General features: G+C 39.8%; 1 protein-coding gene across 5 annotated transcripts in view; it reads right to left on the bottom strand.

The window, feature by feature from the left end:
• The window catches only part of LOC6545824 (capon-like protein), a 48,675-nt gene that overhangs the window by 18,432 nt on the left and 4,213 nt on the right, over positions 1-26,030 (bottom strand). For all 5 annotated transcript variants that reach the window (XM_015158395.2, XM_015158397.2, XM_026976879.1 and 2 more), the window contains exon 2: positions 23,901-24,513. In XM_015158395.2, coding sequence (XP_015013881.1) covers positions 23,901-24,002 — 102 coding nt within the window. In that variant the 5' untranslated portion in view covers positions 24,003-24,513. The remainder of the gene's footprint in view (positions 1-23,900; positions 24,514-26,030) is intronic.

Raw genomic sequence — 26,030 nt, 5'->3', positions numbered from 1 at the left:
GGCCGGCAAAAAATATGCGAAAAATGAATAAAAGAAAGCCCCTTGGCGCTGCATAAAAAATGTGAAAAACTCTGAAAAAGGATTTGGTTTTTGGCTTGCCTTTCAGCCTTCCGCCACCGTTTCGGCCATGGCTAATGGCGCTTCAGGCCGGACCAGCTTTCATGTTCGGCTTCCATTGCCCCTTTTGCTCTTTTGGATTTGCCTTTCAACAATGCGAAACATTGTTTCAGCTTTGCCAGCACGACGGGCAGAAGCGTTGAAAACATAATTTTTCTCGGTTTATTTACAAAAAAAAACGGAAAATGAAATACAAAAAACATTTATGTGAACCCTGACCCTGGCGCAACATTTTGTCGCAATGCTGCAGGGTATCACCAATTGTTTTCTTCTTGTTTTAATGCTTATCCACTAAAGGGGTATTATGTTTCCATGGATACGAAAAGAGGGATTTAACATAACATTGTACTTAAAATCTGAATCGTTTGATTTTGCTAAGCAAAGTTCAAATCTTATTAAGTATTATCACAAATGCCTTGAAGATTATCCGTATAATACTTTTTTTTCTTAAAGCTTTATTGAGGCGTCTGCCAGTCAAATGAGATCGGGAAATTGAAGGGAGAAGACTGATCGGCCGGTAGGAGGCGGGCTCCCTTTCTGGCTCGTCAGGTTTGTGGATCATGGAGATTACTTCGAATTTTTGACAAAAGTCGTTTTCCCGATTTTCCGTCACAAAATAATCAGATTTTTGGACATAACATTAAAAATAATGGTCCAAATATGGAATGCTATACCTCGCTGAGCTCGTAATTAAATTTACAAACTTTTGGCGTTCAAATTTGGAAATCTAAAAATTTTGCCATTTTTTGTAAATTTTGATGATGTTACCCCTTGCCAAAAATGCGAAAATTGGCCCAAAAATTAATTTCGCTAAGTCGGCCAAAAAGTGATAAGAATCGTTAGTATTGACAAAAAGCTTTGTAAAACGGTTATTCTTTTAGTTTAGTGACCTTATTTAGCCTAGTTATGACAAAATAACCCTTAGTAAATTTCGAATTTTTGACAAAAGTCGTTTTCCCGATTTTCCGTCACAAAATAATCAGATTTTTGGACATAACATTAAAAATAATGGTCCAAATATGGAATGCTATACCTCGCTGAGCTCGTAATTAAATTTACAAACTTTTTGCGTTCAAATTTGGAAATCTACAAATTTTGCCATTTTTTGTAAATTTTGATGATGATACCCCTTGCCAAAAATGCGAAAATTGGTCCAAAAATTAATTTCGCTAAGTCGGCCAAAAAGTGATAAGAATCGTTAGTATTGATAAAAAGCTTTGTAAAACGGATACTCTTTTAGTTTTGTGACCTTTTTTAGCCAAGTTATGACAAAATAACCCTTAGTAAATTTCGAATTTTTGACAAAAGTCGTTTTCCCGATTTTCCGTCACAAAATAATGCGATTTTTCGACATAACATTAAAAATAATGGTCCGAATATGGAATGCTATACATCGATGAGCTCGTAATTAAATTTACAAACTTTTGGCGTTTAAAGTTTGAAATCTTAAAATTTTGCCATTTTTTGTAAATTTTGATGATGTTACCCCTTGCCAAAAATGCGAAAATTGGCCCAAAAATTAATTTCGCTTAGTCGGCCAAAAAGTGATAAGAATCGTTAGTATTGATAAAAAGCTTTGTAAAACGGTTATTGTTTTAGTTTTGTGACCTTTTTTAGCCTAGTTATGACAAAATAACCCTTAGTAAACTTCGAATTTTTGACAAAAGTCGTTTTTCCGATTTTCCGTCACAAAATAATCCGATTTTTCGACATAACATTAAAAATAATGGTCCGAATATGGAATGCTATACATCGATGAGCTCGTAATTAAATTTACAAACTTTTGGCGTTTAAGTTTGAAATCTTAAAATTTTGCCATTTTTTGTAAATTTTGATGATGTTACCCCTTGCCAAAAATGCGAAAATTGGCCCAAAAATTAATTTCGCTTAGTCGGCCAAAAAGTGATAAGAATCGTTAGTATTGATAAAAAGCTTTGTAAAACGGTTATTGTTTTAGTTTTGTGACCTTTTTTAGCCTAGTTATGACAAAATAACCCTTAGTAAACTTCGAATTTTTGACAAAAGTCGTTTTTCCGATTTTCCGTCACAAAATAATCCGATTTTTCGACAAAACATTAAAAATAATGGTCCGAATATGGAATGCTATACATCGATGAGCTCGTAATTAAATTTACAAACTTTTGGCGTTTAAGTTTGAAATCTTAAAATTTTGCCATTTTTTGTAGATTTTGATGATGTTACCCCTTGCCAAAAATGCGAAAATTGGCCCAAAAATTAATTTCGCTAAGTCGGCCAAAAAGTGATAAGAATCGTTAGTATTGACAAAAAGCTTTGTAAAACGGTTGTTCTTTTAGGTTTGTGACCTTTTTTAGACAAGTTATGACTAAATAACCCTTAGTAAACTTCGAATTTTTGACAAAAGTCGTTTTCCCGATTTTCCGTCACAAAATAATCCGATTTTTCGACATAACATTAAAAATAATGCTCCGAATATGGAATGCTATACATCGATGAGGTCGTAATTAAATTTACAAACTTTTGGCGTTTAAAGTTTGAAATCTTAAAATTTTGCCATTTTTTGTAAATTTTGATGATGTTACCCCTTGCCAAAAATGCGAAAATTGGCCCAAAAATTAATTTCGCTTAGTCGGCCAAAAAGTGATAAGAATCGTTAGTATTGATAAAAAGCTGTGTAAAACGGTTATTGTTTTAGTTTTGTGACCTTTTTTAGCCTAGTTATGACAAAATAACCCTTAGTAAACTTCGAATTTTTGACAAAAGTCGTTTTTCCGATTTTCCGTCACAAAATAATCCGATTTTTCGACATAACATTAAAAATAATGGTCCGAATATGGAATGCTATACATCGATGAGCTCGTAATTAAATTTACAAACTTTTGGCGTTTAAAGTTTGAAATCTTAAAATTTTGCCATTTTTTGTAAATTTTGATGATGTTACCCCTTGCCAAAAATGCGAAAATTGGCCCAAAAATTAATTTCGCTTAGTCGGCCAAAAAGTGATAAGAATCGTTAGTATTGATAAAAAGCTTTGTAAAACGGTTATTGTTTTAGTTTTGTGACCTTTTTTAGCCTAGTTATGACAAAATAACCCTTAGTAAACTTCGAATTTTTGACAAAAGTCGTTTTTCCGATTTTCCGTCACAAAATAATCCGATTTTTCGACATAACATTAAAAATAATGTTCCGAATATGGAATGCTATACATCGATGAGCTCGTAATTAAATTTACAAACTTTTGGCGTTTAAAGTTTGAAATCTTAAAATTTTGCCATTTTTTGTAAATTTTGATGATGTTACCCCTTGCCAAAAATGCGAAAATTGGCCCAAAAATTAATTTAGCTTAGTCGGCCAAAAAGTGATAAGAATCGTTAGTATTGGTAAAAAGCTTTGTAAAACGGTTATTGTTTTAGTTTTGTGACCTTTTTTAGCCTAGTTATGACAAAATAACCCTTAGTAAACTTCGAATTTTTGACAAAAGTCGTTTTTCCGATTTTCCGTCACAAAATAATCCGATTTTTCGACATAACATTAAAAATAATGGTCCGAATATGGAATGCTATACATCGATGAGCTCGTAATTAAATTTACAAACTTTTGGCGTTTAAGTTTGAAATCTTAAAATTTTGCCATTTTTTGTAGATTTTGATGATGTTACCCCTTGCCAAAAATGCGAAAATTGGCCCAAAAATTAATTTCGCTAAGTCGGCCAAAAAGTGATAAGAATCGTTAGTATTGACAAAAAGCTTTGTAAAACGGTTGTTCTTTTAGGTTTGTGACCTTTTTTAGACAAGTTATGACTAAATAACCCTTAGTAAACTTCGAATTTTTGACAAAAGTCGTTTTCCTGATTTTCCGTCACAAAATAATCAGATTTTTGGATATAACATTAAAAATAATGGTCCAAATATGGAATGCTATACATCGATGAGCTCGTAATTAAATTTACAAACTTTTGGCGTTTAAAGTTTGAAATCTTAAAATTTTGCCATTTTTTGTAGATTTTGATGATGTTACCCCTTGCCAAAAATGCGAAAATTGGCCCAAAAATTAATTTCGCTTAGTCGGCCAAAAAGTGATAAGAATCGTTAGTATTGATAAAAAGCTTTGTAAAACGGTTATTGTTTTAGTTTTGTGACCTTATTTAGCCTAGTTATGACTAATTAACCCTTAGTAAACTTCGAATTTTTGACAAAAGTCGTTTTCCCGATTTTCCGTCACAAAATAATCCGATTTTTCGACACAACATTCAAAATAATGGTCCGAATATGGAATGCTATACATCGATGAGCTCGTAATTAAATTTACAAACTTTTGGCGTTTAAAGTTTGAAATCTTAAAATTTTGCCATTTTTTGTAGATTTTGATGATGTTACCCCTTGCCAAAAATGCGAAAATTGGCCCAAAAATTAATTTCGCTAAGTCGGCCAAAAAGTGATAAGAATCGTTAGTATTGACAAAAAGCTTTGTAAAACGGTTGTTCTTTTAGGTTTGTGACCTTTTTTAGACAAGTTATGACTAAATAACCCTTAGTAAACTTCGAATTTTTGACAAAAGTCGTTTTCCCGATTTTCCGTCACAAAATAATCAGATTTTTGGACATAACATTAAAAATAATGGTCCAAATATGGAATGCTATACATCGATGAGCTCGTAATTAAATTTACAAACTTTTGGCGTTTAAAGTTTGAAATCTTAAAATTTTGCCATTTTTTGTAGATTTTGATGATGTTACCCCTTGCCAAAAATGCGAAAATTGGCCCAAAAATTAATTTCGCTTAGTCGGCCAAAAAGTGATAAGAATCGTTAGTATTGATAAAAAGCTTTGTAAAACGGTTATTGTTTTAGTTTTGTGACCTTATTTAGCCTAGTTATGACTAATTAACCCTTAGTAAACTTCGAATTTTTGACAAAAGTCGTTTTCCCGATTTTCCGTCACAAAATAATCCGATTTTTCGACACAACATTAAAAATAATGGTCCAAATATGGAATGCTATACATCGATGAGCTCGTAATTAAATTTACAAACTTTTGGCGTTTAAAGTTTGAAATCTTAAAATTTAGCCATTTTTTGTAAATTTTGATGATGTTACCCCTTGCCAATACATTTACTTTACACTATACCTGACATTTCTCAGATTCACAGATTTATAAAGCCTACTTTTGGGCAGTCAATGCCATTAAAAGCTTTCGTAACTAACACCTCGTTGTGGGCGGAATTTTGAATGTACAGTAATAAATTATGAAATGTGGAAAGTGCATTTCAGTAACCCCTTGTACATATTCACACACACACTTTCATGTTCAACATTTGCTTTACACTTGTGTTGATATGCAAACAAAAAAAAAAACATTGCATAGTTTCCAGGGCACATGAGCATGGCAGAAAGCGGAAAAATAAATTTGAAAAAATGAGAAAGCTGCGGAAAAGCTCTTGCTCTTTCCCCGAATCTCTTTGGCCACTAATTCGACATGTGTAAGAAATTGAAAAATTAATTAGGAAAAAAGAACGCAAAATTAAAAGCGAGATGATATGTTGAAGCCTCAACGAAAATAGATTAAGTCGTATGGTATTTATAAGTAGTAAATGGAGGCTGTTTATTGAAACATTTAATTGGCCACTTCGAGAACTCTTCATTGGAAATTCGTTTTAAAATTGTTGATTGAGAATTTGATGTCTTCATTTGTTTATCTATGCGGCATGGCTAAAAAGCATGTGTGTACAGGAATTTCTTTGATGAATGTTATTCATTTTGAGTGCAGGCTAAATAAAGCCTGCATTGGCCTTGGTTTAATAGCTTTCCAGTTATTTAAGTGAAGCAATGAAAATATAGCATGAACAGTAGCTAAAGCTTAAGCTCCTTAAATTGCATAGTGTAAAGAAAATTATGAAGTAATTTTGCCAAAAAAATAAAGAATGCACAGCAAAGTCCCTTTTTACTGCCTGAGCTCAGCACACAGTCTTAAAGAAAAGCCTGGGTAAAACATTTAAAAACATGCTCAACAGGGCGAAGTTAAGCTGAAACTGCAGGGATGAAGTGGCAGAGCAGCCCCAAGAATTTTCGCTAATAATGTTAATTCCATTGCCACCTTGTGCACCGCCCAACTCCCACTACCAGTGAAAACCACCGCAGATAATCAGCATCTCTTGGTTGTTGTACTTCCTGTTGGCTTTTGTTTTGCTTTCATCTCGGGTTTTAGTTTTCTGCTGTCTCGGCCATCCTGTCTTCATTCCTGTCCCTTCCTTTCCGTTGCGCAACTTTACTTCCATTTGGGTTTTCCCGCCCAATAACCAAGAAGCTTGGGCCCAAGCAAACCCAAGCAAGCCCCACAAACCACCCATCACCCTCGTTTCAGGCCATTTCATTAGCATCATTCAGCCAGGAGCCAACTTAATGAGATGGCGGGCAAAACTTTGAGCTGTCTTTCTGGTTTTTTGTTATGCATAACTTTGGGCATTTGGCTTGTGCTTAATTTAAAACAATTATTTGACGAGTTGTAAGTGGCCAAGGCCGCAGGCCAACTTGGCTCAAACCGAATCAAAGATTGGCCAAAAACGAAATGCAAGTCTTCTCGCCACTCGACTCCAAATTGCAGTTGGCCAAAATGCAAATCGTTTGGCCAATAGCACGCCCATCCCTATTATATCTCAACTATGATAATTTGCTGGCCGTTAAGCCAGCGGGAAAATGCGCAGCTCGAATGCAAACTGCAAACAAATGAGTTTGTCTGGTCGAATAAATCATGTCGTGGGATTTGGGGTTGCAGTTGAAAATGGAAGTGTGCCCCCCTTTATCAGCTACTCGAAACTAAAGTGCAAAGTCAGGCTGCCTAAGTGGCGTGAAGTGAAATGCTTTCTTTTAGCCAACACTCGCGGCAACAAGTTAAGTGCAAGTTAAATCAACATCTGAATTTCCACTGTGCTAAAAACACCGGAAAGAAGAAGCTCGGTAGGTGCAAATGAAATGAGCTGAAATGTGCACTGCGAAAAAGCAGACTGAATGAAACGATAATAAGCTTGAACATTTAAAAATGTTTTGAGTTATTCAATACTCAAGTATAAATTGTCTCCTAAATGTGTCTAGCTATATTTCTTATTTACCTCCAGCGCCGTTAAAAAATTCGTCAAATATTTTTAAATATTATGATAATTCTTGCTACTATTTAACTTTCTTAAATAGTCAACTTTTCACCTATACTTAATCTCTGTGTAGAGTGTTCTTCCAATTCATTCTCCCCATATATCCATAAACCTGCATGTGAATCGCGCCATCAGTCGGCTAATAAAAAACCAAAGACTTGCAATCGGTGGGCCAGCATTTGCATAAGCCGGCTTTGGGGTCTTTGATTGGACCCAGCCAGAGAGTGCCATTGGATATGTAGGCATTACCCACCTAATCCATCAATGACTAGCCCAGGTAATAGTCGGTTTCCGGTGGAAAAAAGATACAAATTATGCTTTCTGTTTCGTGCACTTCACACTCCGCAGACATAAAACTCTAAGCTAATAATAAACGATGCCAAAGAAATGGAAAAGCAAAGAAAGACACGGAAAACGATAAACTATTATCTGAGTGGAGATAATAAAACAAAATATGGGTAGAGGGGGCTCTTCAGTTGCATTCTTTGTTTGTTCTTTGTTACGACTTTCGACTCACTTCATTAACTCCCCTCGCTCAATTGTGGAGTATCAAGTTTTATTGGCCCCATAGTTCAGTTCAGGTTCAGTTTATATCGGCCCTATGGAAAAGTAAAAGTTTCTGTTGGCTGCTGTCCAGCGGTGACCTATATATCTATACTGTGTGCAGTATCCCACAGATATTTGGGTTCTTTTAAACAAAGCGAATCGAAACGGAATGCATTATGCAAATGCAGCTGCCACACCAAACCACACCACACCAGCATACAAGAAATGCATCACGAGGCGAGTGTATTTATATTATGATGAGGCAACCATGTCGGGATCTATCTCTGACCCCGATCCCTCCGGATATATGTGGGTGTTGCGGGTAAGTGAAATGTTTTGTTCCAGCATAGTCGGGGAATATCGGGGGAACCGACATGCAATACAGACAGTGGACATGCCTTGTTCTCCACATGTAATTGCAAATCCCAATGAGCCGAGATTAGACAAGCGTATCGTGCTGGGATGCGGAGCGTCTCCATCTTCTTGATTTATATGCTTATATGCGCCCTGGTTTTGGCATACTTTAGCTGGAATAACATCTCCGCAAAGTTTCCTCCCAAGGTTTCCGTTCAGTACTCACTGAAATGGCAGGGAGCACGGTGGCGGCAAAGTTTCCTAGCCAAAGGTAAAATCAATAAACGAGTTACCAGTTGTACAGTGAACACCGTACACGAAACCCACCCGACTTACCAACAGCCACCCTCTTTGACTTGGCCATAAACAATTGAGGGTACGCGTACTGAGGGCGACAAAGCGTACACAAGTGGAACAATAATAACAAAGCAGAAAATCAATTGGAAGTACTTAGGCAAACAATGGACCAAAGTAATGAAAGCCAGAAAAAGAATGAGAACAATACAGGCCTCTGCTCCATCCCCTTCAATTTTATTTCGTTACAAGTGCCGTCCAATTTGGCACAAGGCGATTATTCCGATACCAACATTAGGAGTAGCATAAACGACACCTATAATTACCGATGTATACAAGGGAATATCAGAAATATTTATCTTGTACGCGTGATTTGTCTAATAAGTCTAATATAAATGAAATTTCATCTGCCAAACTGTTAAATGTATTTCGATTTAATTCAATTCATGTATTATATATTTGTGTGGAAAGCCGCAGTGCTTGCAAAACAAGTGGTCTAAATCACATTCAGTATTATTATTTAATATTATAGCATGTTGTATCAGACCACAAACAGGTTAAAAATTATTTTTTAGTAACAAAAACTTTTAACAGATCTCCAAAGGGGAGGAGCACCAGTTTTATGGGATGAAGAAAAGCCAAAGCGCACACAGAAATGAAAATAAATAAATTGCGTGCCTCACACTAACGCACAAGCAGACACGAAATGGGCAAGGAGTACGGGGCGTATGAGTAATGCGTCACAGCGGCTAAACGAGCGGAAGCGTTTAATTAGCAGCTTTAATAATTCAATCAGCGTTATGTGATCCCCTCTACCCGCTGTGCGTGTATGCTGACCGCTAATTTTTATACAGCAATTTAACAATGTTATTATTATTTGCGTTTCTCTCCTCTGCCTTTTATTCGGCGGGTGTAAATTTCGCAAACAAGTGCTAAACAGACTTAAACGCTTGGCGCCTCCAATTATTCCCATCTCAATTTCCACGGATTTACTCTGGCCGGTCACACATTTTATTGAACAACCTTATTATTGGACAGATGTGGCGGCAAAATGGGTGTTCGGATGGCTGGGTGTTTGGTTACTTGCGGTGGCCTTTGAAATAAATTGTGTGGCTTTTTGGGGGTGGTTTTTTAGCCATCTGGTGGGAGTGGGGTTCGGTGGAGCTGTTTCGGTTTCTGTTTGGCCACCTGCCGGGTTGCCAGGGCTTAAACACAGCTACTCTGGGTTTAATGAACTCCACCTAATTGGGTTACCGCATGCCGGTTAGTGGTTAGCTCTACCAAAAAATACTACTTACAAAATGCAAATTAGTCAGAACATTATTGGTTTTATGTTTCTGGAAATCATCTCCGCCTTGCTCCTCTTAGCCATTTTAAAGCGTCAGAGTTGCGAGTCCCCGTCGCACGTATATGGCCAAAATTGCATCGCAATAAATTTCAACAATGCCAATGGCCAGCAAGCCGGAGGAGAAACGACGGGAGTGTTTGCCGCGACTGCTTAATGAAAAAGTGGCCAAGGCAGCCAGTAAAAACAGGCAAAGGCATTGGCAAGACCTGGTCAATTGCCATTGATGTTCAAGAACAGACAAACATACAGCCAGCTAGAGAGCTACACTCAGCGCTGAAGTGGTGCAGAAAATATATAAACCTTTTATGCATAAAATGCATTTAAGGTAACATGCTTGCCGAACAATAAAACGTTTGCCAAATTCCTTTGGTAACATTCCATTATCATAATGGCATATAATAAACTCCCTACACATTTTACTTATCTTATTCGTGCGTTCTAATAACTTCGACCTTTTTTCACCGTGCACACAAACACAGTCGAAATGGACAGACATCCAGAAATAGCTAGACGCAGTCGCAGTTGGAGGCTGTGTAAAAAGCATCAAAGCCAGCGCCAAATGTTGGCTTTAGTCCGCAACATGGCCATGTCCAATGTGCGTGCATCTTGGCTTTTTCTACTACCTGCAGCCGACTGACTTTAGCCCACTCCCAGGCCATTCAATCCGTGGCCAAATCGACGCTGCAGCTGAGCTTTGATTTGATGGCCGTGTGTCCATGTTCGCTTTCTGTTTCGCCTCCAACTCCAACTCCAACTCCAGCTCCATCTCCATTGCCATCGAGCATTTCACTTTGTGTCGCCTGCGAGCGAGTGAAATCCAGAAACTTGGATTCCGCGTCTGGCAATCGGCGGATCAGCCTAAATGACTGCATCCGCCGTGCGAGAGAAGAATCTGCTATGAAGTAATTTCATGCCATTTCAGATAGCTAAACTAAACTGGACCGCAATTAAAGTTGATTCTCGCTCAGCTCACACAAAGAAAAATATTGAATTCAGCATTTTCATAATCCATCAAACTCTTAAACAAGCTGGATTCTTAGGCTCTTTCGATAAATCTGTTCATATAACATAAAATATATAATCAAATGCTAAATCATTTATTTGTTAAAGCAAATTCTATTTTTGTTTGTTAAACCAATAACACTGTAATTCAATTTCGGCTGCAATTTCCATTATAGTGTTTTTCCTCTGTGCCAGCCTGGAATCGAGTGTAAAACTAATTTCAGCAACGATGCCTAAATGATAGCACACACACAGCACCGATTCGGATCCAGTTTCATTATGGTTCCGAGTCAGAAGCGTCAATTGCCTAACTAGAACAATAGCATCTGTGGTGCATCAGGCACAGAAGCTCTCGTGCAGTTGCCTTTCCCATTAGTGCAGAGCAAATATAATTACCAAGGCTAACTGGGGCAACAAAAATGCCAGGAAAATGCTGCGAGGAGCCCGGAAAAGCCGAGCTGGCCGAGCCAGCCGAGCTTTGGAGCGCATAAATGCATGTTAAAGTCAATTTATGCAGGCCAGACAATGCAGCTCAGATCCTCTTGGCATCCACTTTTGTGCCAGGTACAGATTGCCAACAAACACGTCGGCTGGCACACATTCCCCAAGGGGCCAGGACACGTGCTTGTTAGCGTAATATGAACACCCCATTGCCCGTTTGAATATGTTAAGTGGCAGCCGGGATGACGGTGCGTATGAGCGATATATGCATTCCAGCAGCTAGCCAGCAATGGAATGCAATTTGCCATACAATCCCAGCCTGGCAATTAGAATTGGCCTTACACTCCATATGGCAGCTAAGAAATAAAAAAAAAAGAAAGAAAGTCTTCGAAGCGAACCGAAAAATCTATGACAAATGGCCCGAACATATATCCACTCCCAAAGACAGAAGTTGCAAGACGAATGTGCAGCTTTTTCTCAATTTTGACAGCTGCCGACAGTTGAAGGCAACTCTTTGGGGCGCAGTTCAATTTTCCATCAAAATTTGGGCTCAATGGTGTGAAGAAAAGCGTTTTCCAGCGGGAAAGTTTTGGGAAAAATGCTGGTGCCAACTAAAATTTTCCACTTCAGTTGCCAGTTCCATTCAACTTTAATTTAACTAATATGAAAAGGGGAGACAAAAATCAATATGTCTAACGTGTGGCCGCCGGCGGAAATGTTTCGGGTCGTAAAAGAAATATTAAAACGAGCAATATATTACTATTTTTTGGGGACAATGCCGACTGACACGCAACGCAGAAGTAATGAAGTCAGGGCGTAAAAAGGGTGTGGTCAAACGAAAATGGAAAAACATTAGGCAAAGTTCGGCGGAAAACCAAATGTAAAAGAAAGAAAATGTAGTCGCGATATCCGCCTCCCTGTAGCGATCTGTTAATGATACTTTCGCGGTGAAAATCGCGAGAAAAATGGCAAAGAAACCAAACGAAACGAAACGAAACGAACTCGAAACGAGGACACGCACATTATATAGCAATTTGTGAGCTCTGGCAACAAAAAGCAAGTAAACTTCGCCCGACTTTCGCAACTGAAAGGCAAAAAGTTAAAGGCGATTTGGATTTTGGATTTTGGATTGGGGGCCAGTTTTTTAGCCACCTCACGCAACTTGAATTCCCCCATAAGGACATTGCAACAATTGTTGTTCGCCAGTTGTTCGTGAGAAAAGCCAATGTCAAGGTGTACGGAACGATTTTCTATTAATACCTGTCGACGCGCTTTTTATTTTCGATTTAGTTTCCGAATGCCGGCATTGTGCTGAATGCACATTCAATTCATTCGATTGTTTACTAATATCGTACTCATTAATAATTTATAAGGCTTGCCTCGACGGAATGCCATGATTCACGATCCAAATGGCTGAAACTTTTGCCGCTGCATCAAAGTTCCTTGCTAATTCCATTTGTTCTGTTACATGGGTTAAATTGTTTGAGAGCTCGTCGACGATTGCCTCACTTTGCCAATTTTTTAATTAAATTTTTGTCGTCCAACCGAAAAGCGTTGGCTGACTCGCTCACAGTGGTTCGCAGTCCCTTTTGCCGGGCTGCAGCCATTTCCAAATGTCCGTCCATTCTTTTTAATTGACAAAATTGATTAAAATGTTGCTTAACATTTTGCACCAAACTGACATTTATCTTAATTGCTGGGAGAAAATGTCGTTTGGAAAACGGAAAAACGCCCGAAACGAAGTCCAATGAAATGGGACATAGATCCCAAAGATGGAGCTCTTAATTAGATAATGGTTGTCGCAGCAGTTTGTAAATTGAGTTTGCTGAAGATAAATGGAGCGCAAAGAGATGTCAGCATTAAACTCTATATTCTACATGAAGCGAAAAAGTGAAATAAGCTCTATTTATTCGGCTTAACTTCAAAAATGTTTGTATGCCATCTTTTTCAACAACATTTTTCGCGCTTAATTTCACTGTGAGTTTTATGAACTTATTCCGGGTGGGCCATACGCAATCTCTTTCGTCACAATTTTTATGGCATTTCAGACAGAACGCATACGCACCATTGTCCATGGATTTAGTGGCCAGCGCTTTATTTTTATCAACGTATTTCAAAGATTTTTGTAGCTTTGCCAAAAAACATGATTTAGTTCTCAGTATTTATTTATGTTTCTCGGCTGTCACTGAGCGACTGCTGACACGCAATCCACGCCCATTCGATATGTAGATGTCATTTGTTTATAATGTTATATATATGTATATATCTTTAATATTTCATTTCGGGGCACATTAAAGCAAGGTTCGGAATCCAATATGCCGGCACTGGCCGGGCAATATGTGGCCACCACTTCCGCTGGATGTCAAGCATGTGGCAGACAAATGTTCCACTCGACCAATGTAGTCTTTGGCCCTTGGGCTCCACTGCATTGCACTTGACACGCTTCCAAGGAGCATTCGTAAGGACTTTGGACACTTTCCAAGGCAACGGAAGAACGCAACGGTTGCAATGGACTTTGCGCAAAATCCTGAGAGATTGTGGAGTGTGACTGGCATTTTTATAGGCTGCAGTTGAATTATCGACACATTTCCACCAACCGCCCACTTCTGCCAAGCGTTCTTGAATGCTATTGACTTCTCCAATCCCGAGTGCCGCACTCATTTAACTAATCAAAAGTAATTTTAATCAAAGGGAAACCTTCGCCGCAGGCCAGGCACAGATAACGTGGATAGCAGACAGGCGAAAGCAATTAAAGCCACGTGCAAAGTTTGCAAAGGCTCACGGGGAAAACTTCTTCTAGGCGCCAAGCTGGGTGACTTCAAGAAGGATTGCTGCCCGATTTTTCCTTATTTGCCTTGGCAAAGATCAGAGGCAAAGTCCTGGCCCCAGCGAAAGTGGCCTGGGGACTGGATTGCCAATCGTTGGGACTAGATGCGTGCGGGGATGCTGGGTTGAGCAAACTTAATTAATAAGGAAATACGCAGCTGATTGAAGGCGTGCACGGAGAGATAATGTGGCCATGAATAAACATTTGTGTCCCTGGATCGCACGGAAATATCTCAACCAGTCAGCTCAATAAAAACTAAAGCAGAGAACCTTTCCGTTTATGTCCCATTTACTTTTAAAAGTCCATATTCATTGCAAAGTATTATTGTAATTATTTTTTGAATTTCCTATTAAATCCATGCGTATTTTCCAGTGCAACATGTCCTTGTGTGTGTTAGACTTGGTCCTGCGTCGTGCAATGAATCGAAACTCATTAAAAACTTTCACTGTGGTTTCATTAAAGGCAGCAGCTGCCACGCCCCCGCACGCACTCACGCCCACTTCGCATCCTGATTGTCTTCTATTAATATGTTATGTCAAGGACTGGGCAAAAACGCACACATTGTGCCGACAAATAAATTTGAATAATTAAAAGGCCCACAGAGAAATATAAGCGCCGAGGAGCTGCGTTAAGGAAAACTGAAATGGATGCGGAGCAGCTGTCCTTTTATTTTTGGCAAGTGCCAGGACAATCTGTCGGTTCCCCCAAGAGAGTGGGGATGGCGGATCCCTTGATTATTTGGAAAGGGGCAAAGAAAGAAGAACGGCAGGGAAGGGAGAGGAAAGCCAGTGGCACAGACAAATAAAACAAAGATAATCGGCATGGCAAAGTGCACCACCCACGCACAATAGACCAAAGCGACAGCTTGACAAACTAATAACAAAAGGCAAGCCGGCTGACAAGCGCACTCGACTGTTGGCCGAGGGCACCAAAAAGAGCTGGCCAAGATTCCAGCTTCCAGATACCCAAATACCCAGATACCCAGATACCCAGCAACCAGATGCCTGCAGAACCGGAGGCCAGGAAAAGTACTCCATAGCCCCGGGGCTTTTGGTTAGCTCATTAAAAATGAGAGGCACTGTTTGCGTATGCCAACAAGTGCCAAAGTCACAATTTTAATTTACCCTAGACAAGGACAAGGGAATCCCCAACCATTTGTCATGGTCAGGAGTGGGTTAGTAGCTGCTGCTCTGTTGTCCTGGTTCTCTCTGCTGTTTGCATAATCCCACTCAAGTGCCCCACTCATCCATCCAGAGAGCTACCACCCACATTACCAGCCAATTATGAGGCGGCTTACGGCCCCCAAAAAAAGTTCACAACTTTAAGCGACAGCTGACAAAATGTATTTTAATTAAAATTCAAAGAAAATTCAAAGCCCAGCGCCCAAGTTCTGGCAAAACGCAAATTTAATTGAGCGCACCCAGGACAAGGCAGGATACATTTTCTTCACGCCCTATAAACTTGCAAATAAGCTGATTCCGCTCTAGTTCGCAATCGCATTTGGGAGTGTAACCAGTAGGCCAACCGAGTTCTTAAAGATCAACAAAGAGTCCCAAAATTGGTATTAAGGGCCATAAATTAGTGCCAAATTAATTTGCGAACCTTTTTCAAATAATTCAATTTCTGGGAACTTTATAAATTAGATTATCATTAGTAAATTGCTCAAGCCTTAGCAACTCAATGAGATTACATACTGCATAAAATGGAAAAAATTACTTTTTAAGCTAAACAGATTTTTAATCGATTACCCAATAAAGATCCAAGCTGATCTGAACTGGCAAACCTATTTAAAAGTATCCAGAAAAAAGGCGAAACGGGGAAATCTTTCAAAGTATTTTGTGGCAAATATTTTCGACGAGAATGCAAATGAATTGTTGGCTAATTGAAAAAGCTTTCAGCACGCGCGCTTCGCTCGCTGAAAAGGTCAAAAGAGCGGCGCGTTGAAGAATACACAAACATCGCGTATACGCGGTGTGGGTCGCACGCCTTTTCCTATTTGCAACAATTAGGCGCCAATCGCGGGCAATTATTAATTTGGCTTGGCTTTCAATTAAGCAATTTGGCGCCGCACCCTCTAAAAAACCCCTCTACCCCCCCACCGCCACGCACCAAAATGTTGATTGTTCCACAAGTTGATTTTTGGGTGGCGAAAAACACCGATGGTTTTTGGTATGAGAAAAATTGGCGGAACAAAAGGCGGAAGGCGCATTGAAAATTGGTCCATTTATGGTCCCACATGTGTGTCTGCGTGTGTGTTTGCAAAATTTCTTACATTTTACGATTGGAAGGCGGCAAGAGCTAAAATGCCAAAAGTGCTGCACCTTCCACCGCCAATCCGGCAAAAACTTTTATGCTAATTTCCACCCACCGAAAAGGGGGAGGCAAAAGTTGGGCTAGATTGACGCTGGATCCAGCATCAAGTGGAAAACTTTCACAGTATGCCAACACGGTCGCCACCGTGTCGAGGAAATGTTTGTTTAGAATTTGGCAGAGCGTTATTTATTGCCCAATAACTTTTAACTTCACATGCGGCCCCTTCTTGGCTGGAAATGCAAATTAGCTACCATTTGGCCAGGACTCACGTTGAGTCGCCTCTCACAATGGGGCCAAATAAATTTAATTGAAAAGCCAGTCGGCCAGCCGCTGGGTGAAGAAGTGGGAGGCATGGTCCAGCTGGCCAGCGTTCTTCTGCAAGACTGTCAATCGAATCGATTGACCACAGAAGCACGAGCTGCCGAAGTGTTTAATTAATGCCTAGATAATTGACAGCAACCATCTTTGGCAAGCGATTTCAGCATTATGTTAAAATCAATCCAGCTTCGCCCATTTTCCTTTTCCTTCGCAGCTTAAGGCTTCGCCCACGCACTCAGTTGAACATTTTCCTCGAGGGTACACAATTAATTTTCCAACAAGAATGTACAGGAATACATTGAAACATTTATATATTTTGAAACTGAATAGATTTGCTGCTACGAAGTGGTCGATTTTTGTTCATTGCCCTTTTTAATATGTTTTAAATAAACACAAAGGCAATTCCTCGAAACAATTATCTGAACAGATATGTATTTTAAAATCGTGTTCTCGTTGGCAGAAATTAATTTTACAACCATGAACAAACATCAGAAACAGAAATATGTATATTTTCTTTGCAAAATTAGCACTTGTGTACAAAACAGGTCATGGGCAGCAATAAATAATTTAGATAATACAAAATAATTTAAAATTGTATTTATATTCTAAGACCTGGACTGTTGATGCAAAACAAACCTTCATGGACTTTTACTTTGGCCCAAATCTTGGGCCAAGGCACTTTTTTTATCCAAACACAATTGTAGATCCGCCAAAGCTAATTATTGGCCATAAAGTTGATTTAAGCAGTTGACTGGCTTGCCACAAAAAAGCCATTCAGCGGTGCCCTTCCATTTGAGTCCGCAATCCTCCATCGGCGCACTCCATCCTCCATCTTCCATCTCTGCCCCATGACGCCAATCTCTTTGTGAGTCTATGGCGGCAATGTCAAAGGTCGCTGTGAATGGTGGCACATAATTGCACTTGACAGCAAAACGACAGCAAAGGCAAGCGCAGTAGCTGTATCTGTATCTGTATATGTATCTGTATCTGCTGCAGTAGCAGGAACAGTCGACCGTCGACAGTCGCTGAGATAAGGAACAGCCAAAGCCCAGGGAAAACTGTGAAAGATCGCATAGCGAAATGAATTCAATTGCAGTTTTTCCGATGGCTGCAGCTCTTGCTGGTTGTCACTGATTAGACTGGGAGAAGAGAAGCTTCCAGCTCCCAGCTCCCGGCGCTTTTGATGCAGCGGCACAGATAATTTTCCATCTTTTTTTTCCAAGAATGAATGAAACGTGAGCGGCGGCAGTTAACGAGTCTCTGCTGAAACCCTTTTCGATTTGCTTCTGGTCGAATGGGAAAATTGGCAGAAAATGATCAGAGATCGCTTGTCATTACCGAAAAACAAAGATGGAAGGGGTGACACAAGCAAGTTTCGAATTTGCTATACCCTGCTCCAAGTTCGTATCGTATAAAAATTAAGTTATGAGATCGAGCAGAGCTAAAAAATCATGACTCATCATACGTTGCATATACCCTTTGTACCACAGAGTAGTGGGCATCATAATATTGAACCCAGCCCGCTTCGATTGTGCTGCTTCATTTGCTTTGTTTGGGCCACGGCCAAGCCCAGTTGGCCAGTAAGCAGCGCAAACAGCTGTCAGCGGCCTGGGAAAGGCACAAGGGTCGGTGGTTATGGGCCTGGTTTAGAAAACGCCAGAAAAGAGCGTGCCACGGCAGCTGGCGTTGCAACTTCCGCCATTCAGCGCTTCGCTAGGCACCCACAACATCGCTGGCCGGCCAAAAGTTTGCACATTTGCGTGTGCTACCAATTTTGGCCAGGAACAGGGATGGCTGTCTGGTTTGGAGTGGGTGAGAAAGCATTTTCCTCGACGGCGGCTGCGAGAGTCGGTGTGCCTGACTCATTGGCAGTCATTGGAACACGTTTGCCCCAGCTGCGCCAGGTGTAATTGCGAAATTCGAGCCAATTTGCAACAGAAAATTGTGTAATAGATAATAAATGAGCTGACCGAAGTAGATCATGTGCAGCATTCATGGCCCACTGATCAGCGACGTCGATTGGCCACCGCTGAGTGAGTGAATCATCATCATCAATGAGCTGGCTAGCGACACCCTAGATAAGCCAACCAAAGTCCGTAAGTCCGGACAAGTAATGGCCACTTAATCCTTGACGACCAGCATTAATGCGACACTTGACACACATTAAACGCGAATACAGCCGCAGAATTATGGCCCAAAGAAGCTGAAGTAGGTGGCCAATAATGTCCCTATCTACTGGCGCTGCTAAGCCAAAGTGGTGCAACCCAAACGCGGAATGGTTGTACGGGGAGCAACAAGAAAAATCGATTAGCTCAGCCAAGCAATCAGCTCAGAAATGAGCGGAATGAATCTGTAATAATCAAACAGAATTGGAAGAGCAATTGGCTAAAGCAGAGAAAAAGAATGAATGGAGAGGTATCACGACGTGGCCCCACAACCCATCGAATTCAAATGAATCCCCCAGCCAGTCGTTGAATCCACCAAATGGAAACCATTTCCGCACACTCACACACTCATGAACATCGATGAATATCCTTTGGAGGGGTGCCCGGAATCAAGCCATAAAAGCATTTAGCCGATAATTTGCACTGAATATGATAACCCAAAGCCATTTGTTGGGCCAAAAGAAAATTACATTTTCCGCCATTGGCCGTTATTATTTTTATAGCACTTTTAAGTAACTGAAAATATTGAATTTTATTATTGGATCCCAGGCGCAATGCCATTACAAAAACACCCCGTATGCATAAAGTCCAATTCCAACAGCGACAGCTTGTTTGTTTGCATTATGTGGATGCTATAGGCAACCGCCAAATGCGTTTTGCCACCACAAGAATAATCACAAATGCAGTGAAGGGGATCGGAATCGGGATTGGGATTGAAGCTGGATACTGGATGCATACCAGCCATTTGTTGACGATGCCGTGCGATGGTGCCGTGCCATTTTCCGCAGATGAGCTGCGAATTGAGCAAAAGTGCTGGCCATAAAATCCGGGCTGCGGTGGGGCGTGTTAATTATCTCATGTAAACCTGAACCAAATTGGCAATGGCGCAATGCCAGTGGAGGAAAATCCAGCGGTAGAACAAATGTTTATCAAGATATTAACGAGCAAATTGAACTTTACGCAAAAGGTTAAGCAAACACGAGAACGGAAATGTAAAAAAGAAAAAATCTCTGAAATCTATGAAAGAACGCTTTAAGGAAGCACATAAAACGCAAACTTCTGGTGCGCAAAGGACTCTCGAATTTTATTTGAATTTTATGACTCATTTTTCACGCCTTCCTCGGAGGGCCTGCTGGTGTCAGTTGCGGCTGATAAAAGCCAGGACCGAGACCAGGACAATCAGGACCGAGACCAGGACGAGCAGGACCCAACTTAAATTGCAGGCCGCATAATCCTTTTTGGGCCGTCGTCCCTTTTCGTCGCTGCCAATATAATTTATATATGGGAGAATGCTTTTGAAATGTCCATGGCCTCAACGGAAATGCAAGATAATTGAAATTGATATATGACGAGGCAGCGGCAGCAGAACCGGAGTTTCTGTCCTCAGGTCTCCAGTACCTCTAAAAACAAAACGAGGTCTGCCTTCGCAGATAAACAGAATAGCAGGAGCAGCGGGTGGATGGGACTATATTGCGTATACGGGTTGTCTGAACAGCATTCATAATTTTGCGTACACATGGAAAATGGGTAAACACAACACGAAACGAAAGGAAAACTGAGAAAAACCAAGGCACACACAAACTTTCGTAGCACGTGGACCACTGGCATGTGTGGCCGTCTCCATTTTATTTGTTTTTTAATATTTTTATGTGCCCCCGTATTCGCCAGTATTTTGCTTTTCTTTCGTTTTGTTTTCCGTTCCGATTTTCCTTGGATTGTGTTGGGGAAATTTGGAACATATGCGCTTCACCTTCGCCTTAATTAATATTATTTTGTAAATAATAATTAATTTTACCTCGAGCGTAGCTCTTTTCATTCCGAAAATAAAAATAATATCGCATCGTGGAGAATGGAAGATGAACATGATTTCATATTTTATATTTTCCGAGAGACCATAACGCGCGACGAAGGAAACGATAATTAACGTGATTTTTATATGGCCCGGAAATGGGCCCATTCTGGAATGGAAATCGAATTTAAATTCGCACTACTTTCTGTTATTTTAAGCGGCTCCAATAAGGACGTGTCAGTTGCCTGCCCCTTTACAGATAAATAAATAAATACATTTTTTGGGCAAAGTTTAAACCCTCTGGATTTGATCCGAACCATCAGCGGTATTCCACTTTGCTCAAATAATTGATGAACCAAAGGGCCATAAATTCCCCATACGCAAGTCGGAAGTTGTTAAGCCCAAATAAATCGACTTGAATCGGATGCAATCGTATAAATATTTCATAGGGCAGCGTAGTCTGGTATAGCAGAACTCGCCAAAATCACGGGCAAAAATCCGTGTTAAGTATACGCCGTGTTGCCAGGCGGCAAGCAAACAAACAAAAAACCGAGCGAAATACATACATAAAAGTGCGAAGAAAACAAAATTTCGGGCGCCGGTCGATTGGTGCGTGTGAGGAAATAATTTATACACCTTTTGAAAGATTTATGCAGCATGGCTCTGGGGCTCGGGCAAAAATCGCGAAATCAAAGCGTGAAATTCAATTAATCTAAGCAGTAAAGTCTATGGCGAAATCCCAGAAATCACACAAATCTCCATCCGATATTCCACGGCTTCAGGACACTCTATTCGTTAGCACTCGTTAGTTGGCTCCTGGTGATTCAGAACTCGCATAATTCCAACTGGACACCCTGCCAGATGAATCGGATGAATCAGATGAAGTTTCGGCGCTGACACAGCACAAAAGTACATATATATTTTTTGTTGTCTTTCGGAAACTGCAGTGGGCTGGGCTTGTTGGCTTGTTCATCTTATTTGGGTTAGCCATCGAGTATATATGGCAAATCGCTAACGGTACGGGTATATTCACCGTTTGGGCCAAAAGCGAGGCTCAGCCAAAACAAACAAACAAACAAACAAACGGCGATGCCAAAACAAAACTGAAGCTGCAGCTGAAGCAAATGCACAAACAAAGCGAAAACTGCAAGAGCGTAACAGAGTGCAAAACTTTTTTTAGACTTTTCTCCGATGTTTTGCTTATGGAAAAATGCAAATAATAGTGGAGTTTTTCTTTTCTGGGCGGTGCACGTTGAACGGCGGGAGGAAACTAAGAGCACGTGCATGGGAAGGCAAAGAAAAACCTGGTCTACACAAAAAAAATATTCCATTGTTAATATTCCGCATACTTTTTGGGTTTACACTTGACTTTGAATGGGACCTTTCATACAATACTTTGGAAGGCAAGGGAAATGCAACTAAATTCTTATTTTTAAGGTAAAAACTAACTAGCCTTCCAGTTTCATCAGCTTAAAGCACACAAATTACATTCTAATACGTATCAGCTACTAATTTAATTGAATTATAGCTACCGTTTTATGCAAGTGAGATTTTTTCAGTGCACCACTTCAACAGTTGTCAAAGCATAAATGTTTGCTGTAATTTTGAGCTACCCCCGCAATTCGGAACGGAAAATCGAGTGGATTTAATTGGCACTGCAACTGCAACACAACTCCAAGTGCAATGCCATGCAACACAAGCAAAATTATGCAAAATACCAGGCTCTCTGCAACTTTGATAACGAAACAATGATGCCTGGAATACGTGAGAATGATGCGACTAATGTTGCAGATGATTTGCATACAAAGTTTGGCCAATGGCAGCTGAGCCAAAGTCAATGGCCAAACAAAAGACACTCATGTCATGAACTTGTCATACACCCAGCCCAAACTCCATACTCACATGGCTTCAATTTTCCATTTTCCCTGGGCAATGAAGCTACCTTTCACTGGGGCGCCAAACAGGCTCATCAATCTTGCAGGCAAAATTAATTGAAATTTTGGTCAACCGCATGTAACTGATCGAATCAAAATCAAAAGAACAATAATAGCAATAATAACAATAACAATAATAACAACAACAACAGCAGCAGCAGCTGGGCATGCAAACAATTTCCACACATTGAACAAAAATAATAAACAAAAGAGGCTAGCAAAACATCGAAGGCAGAAAAAACGCACACAAAACTAAACAAATGCTCAGAATGCGATGCCGAATAATTGAACACGATACCCAGACAATCGCACAGCAATGGAAATTTTGTTTACAATTTGAATCCCCCTATGTAGATATATAGATATGTATCAGCATACATAACAAAAACCAAGCCGCCCGGTAATTGTGACAGTTGACTAACTCTTTGCGTTGAAAACTCTTTATTGCCGCTTCCGTCAACCGCAGCAGCATCGAAAAATGCTGAATATAAATGAAACCGACTACCCAAAAGCAAAATATGGCAAACAAATTTAATTGCATTTACAAATTGTAAGGAACAGTTTACTCGCTCAAATGTCACAAACGTAAAATTGGAAATACGAGATGTTTGTTTGAATTTTATCTCCGATTTACACACTACGAATATCACAGAAGAATGTAAGGAATTCTGCGGAAGAATATTCCAGAAAAACCAATAATTATATACCCAGAAGTCGAATAAAAATTAATAGTGTTTAGCCAAAAGTATTTCCACAATCATCTTAACATTATTATTTTATTATTATTTTAAATGATACTTCACTTAAGACAAATTAAATTAAACGTGAATAGCTTTGTAAGCAACGCAATATAAATTAACGACAATGTTTGCTATGCAAAATTAATGAACACTTTTATGATGACAAGCTAGCTGAAATAAAACTTTCAAATAATCTTTAAATTCCTTTCCATTTTATGACGCATGAAAAAACGATTGTTGATACTTAAAGAATAACAAAAATGGAATAAGAAATCCGTAAATGATATCAAAGAAGTCCGTTAAGTGTAAATTGAATAGCTTTAAAAGTTATACTCTTGTGTAGAAAGTATTTCAAAGCTGTTTTAAATTTCCGTACAACAGCCGAAGCGAATTGCAAACTCTATATGCAAAAGAAAATTTATGTGCTTTTCAAGCACAAGAGATGAAACTATCCAAATGATGAATTTATTGAAACATAAAAACACACTTAACAGCGATAGATCTCTTTGTAGGAATGCTGCTAAAGATAGAGGCCCAACCCACTTCTCTGATCTGAAAAAATGAATAAATTCCTTTGATCCCCTGACTCACCTTGGCCTGAAATGTGATGCCGTGGAAGAAGGCCTGCTCGGCGTGGAGTGGCACCCGCAGATCCTGGTCATCCTGGACCAGATCGTACGGCGTCGACGGCATTCTCAGATAGTTCAATAGCACCGATTCGGACCACTTGTAGTATCATGAAATGGTTTTCATCTTCCTCGTGCTACGCTTTTGCAGCTGATGGCGCAATTGCCATAAAACGCCACTTGGCCGACGCTTTGGCTGCTGATTTTGGCTGGTAGGATGCTGCTGTTGATGGCCCTGTATCTGAATCTGTGTCGGCTGATTCAGATTCAGATTCAGATTCGGATTCTGGTTCGGATTCAGACTCGGATTCTGCTGGCTGCTTCCGAGTTGGCTCATGCAAATTGCGGTGGGGCGACGAGCGCTCAGTGATTGATTTGCTATTGCAATGGCTGTGCTGTTGGCCAAAACCCTCCGAGTACCCGAACCTCCTCTTGGCCAAGTTGAGCGCTCTTGCTTAATCTCAATTTATGAGCTTGCGGTTACTGTGATGCTGGCAATTGAATTGCGTCAGTTGGATTCTTTGGTCGTACTGCTGCTTTTACGTTTTATTATGAAATCGCCAGTGTCTGCGTTGTATCTGCAAGTGGAGAGGAAACAAAAAAAGATATCAGTGATGAAAAGGTAGAAAAGTAGAAAGGCATTATTGGAGCCCGACTTGGCGGTACTCTTCTGTAATCAAACGACGCCTAATCGCTGCGACTCGTCCATCCATCGATCTGTCTATTAAAGTGAGTCATTAGCTGAATGATTTGAGTCAGCTTTGGGTTCGCTGGAAAGCAACAGCATGCTAATCACGAGCTTTAATTGACTCGCTCACTAGTCGAGCTCGTGGTGCGATGACACCGTTACCAATCGAATTTTGAATTGGGTTTTCGATTCGCATTGGAACTTGGACGCCAGCCCACCTACATACACGTGTCACATTCGAGCTGTGAATTCGTAATTCGATTTGTTGCTCCGGAAGTGTTGAGCTCGGCCCATGAAATACTATATTGCTTATTTTCACATGGTTATTGTGAGATGCGTCAACGCGTTCATAAAGTTAATTCAAATATACAACTACTGTAATAAGACCCTTTCATCTTATGTGTTTTTCTTAGTCCGATGACTTAACACACGCCTATTTTAGGTGGTGTATATATGTATACAATATATACATTAATATATGAATGAATGTGAAAATATTAATAGTATTTAACTATTAATAATTTTTCACTATATTAGGTGCCTGCTGTAAGCAAACACAGCAAAACTTTAAGCTCAACTACTGGTTATTGGCTACTTTGGTTTCTTTGTTCGTCTCTTTAAGTTGGCCTATGAATTTACAGAGAGTCTGCAGTTTAATAAGTCTGGACTTTAAATTTCTCTTTAAATTACTTTCTATGACTCACAACTTCGCTGCCAATTTGTTGCGCTTTTTGTGATAGTTCTAAATCCAAAATTAAACAAAAGCTGGCGTGCTAATTCCATTTCAATTATTCAGTATTGTCAGGCCTTACATTTTAAATTTGGTTGGTTAAATCAATGTTGAATTTTTAAGTCAAGCTGCTTAATAGGCATGTATACAATTTTATGAAGTCGAGCTAAACTTTAACTCTTTTTTAGTCTTTTTATTTGTCTTCTTTCGATCTAGCAAATGAAAATAAAATTAGTTCCATAAATTGGCATCGCCAGACTACATTAATTTTGCATACATTTAAATTGTTAAATTTATTGCTATATGGAGTTATAAATAAAGCATTAAATATATACAGATCTTTAAATCTGTTAATCATCATTTACTATCTAATTCCAGGGTTTCTTTTTAGTGAGTGCTAAATATTTTCGATTTTCTCATGCCCCGTTTTGGCCGCCTAATAAGTTTATAAGCCCCAGCAAAAGTTTGAACTTAACGTCAACAGCTGGTTAGCATCCCCGTCTCTTTCGCACCGCCTCGCCCTGTCTCTTTCACGCCGCTGTCTCTCGCTCTTTGTGCCGTCTTTGTCTCTTGGAGCCTCCCAGTTGGCGGAGTCAGTTGAAAGCCGGGCCAGAGGGTCACGGACGTTTACGCGTGTAAATGACAAGGCAGCCGAAGCGCAGCTCCAATAACAACAA

Source organism: Drosophila erecta, unplaced genomic scaffold, assembly GCF_003286155.1.
Source record: "Drosophila erecta strain 14021-0224.00,06,07 unplaced genomic scaffold, DereRS2 tig00000021-arrow-pilon, whole genome shotgun sequence".
In the NCBI taxonomy this organism is placed as follows: Eukaryota; Metazoa; Arthropoda; class Insecta; order Diptera; family Drosophilidae; genus Drosophila; species Drosophila erecta.
Note: the sequence above shows the minus strand (reverse complement) of the source record. Positions and strands in the feature narration are given on the sequence as shown.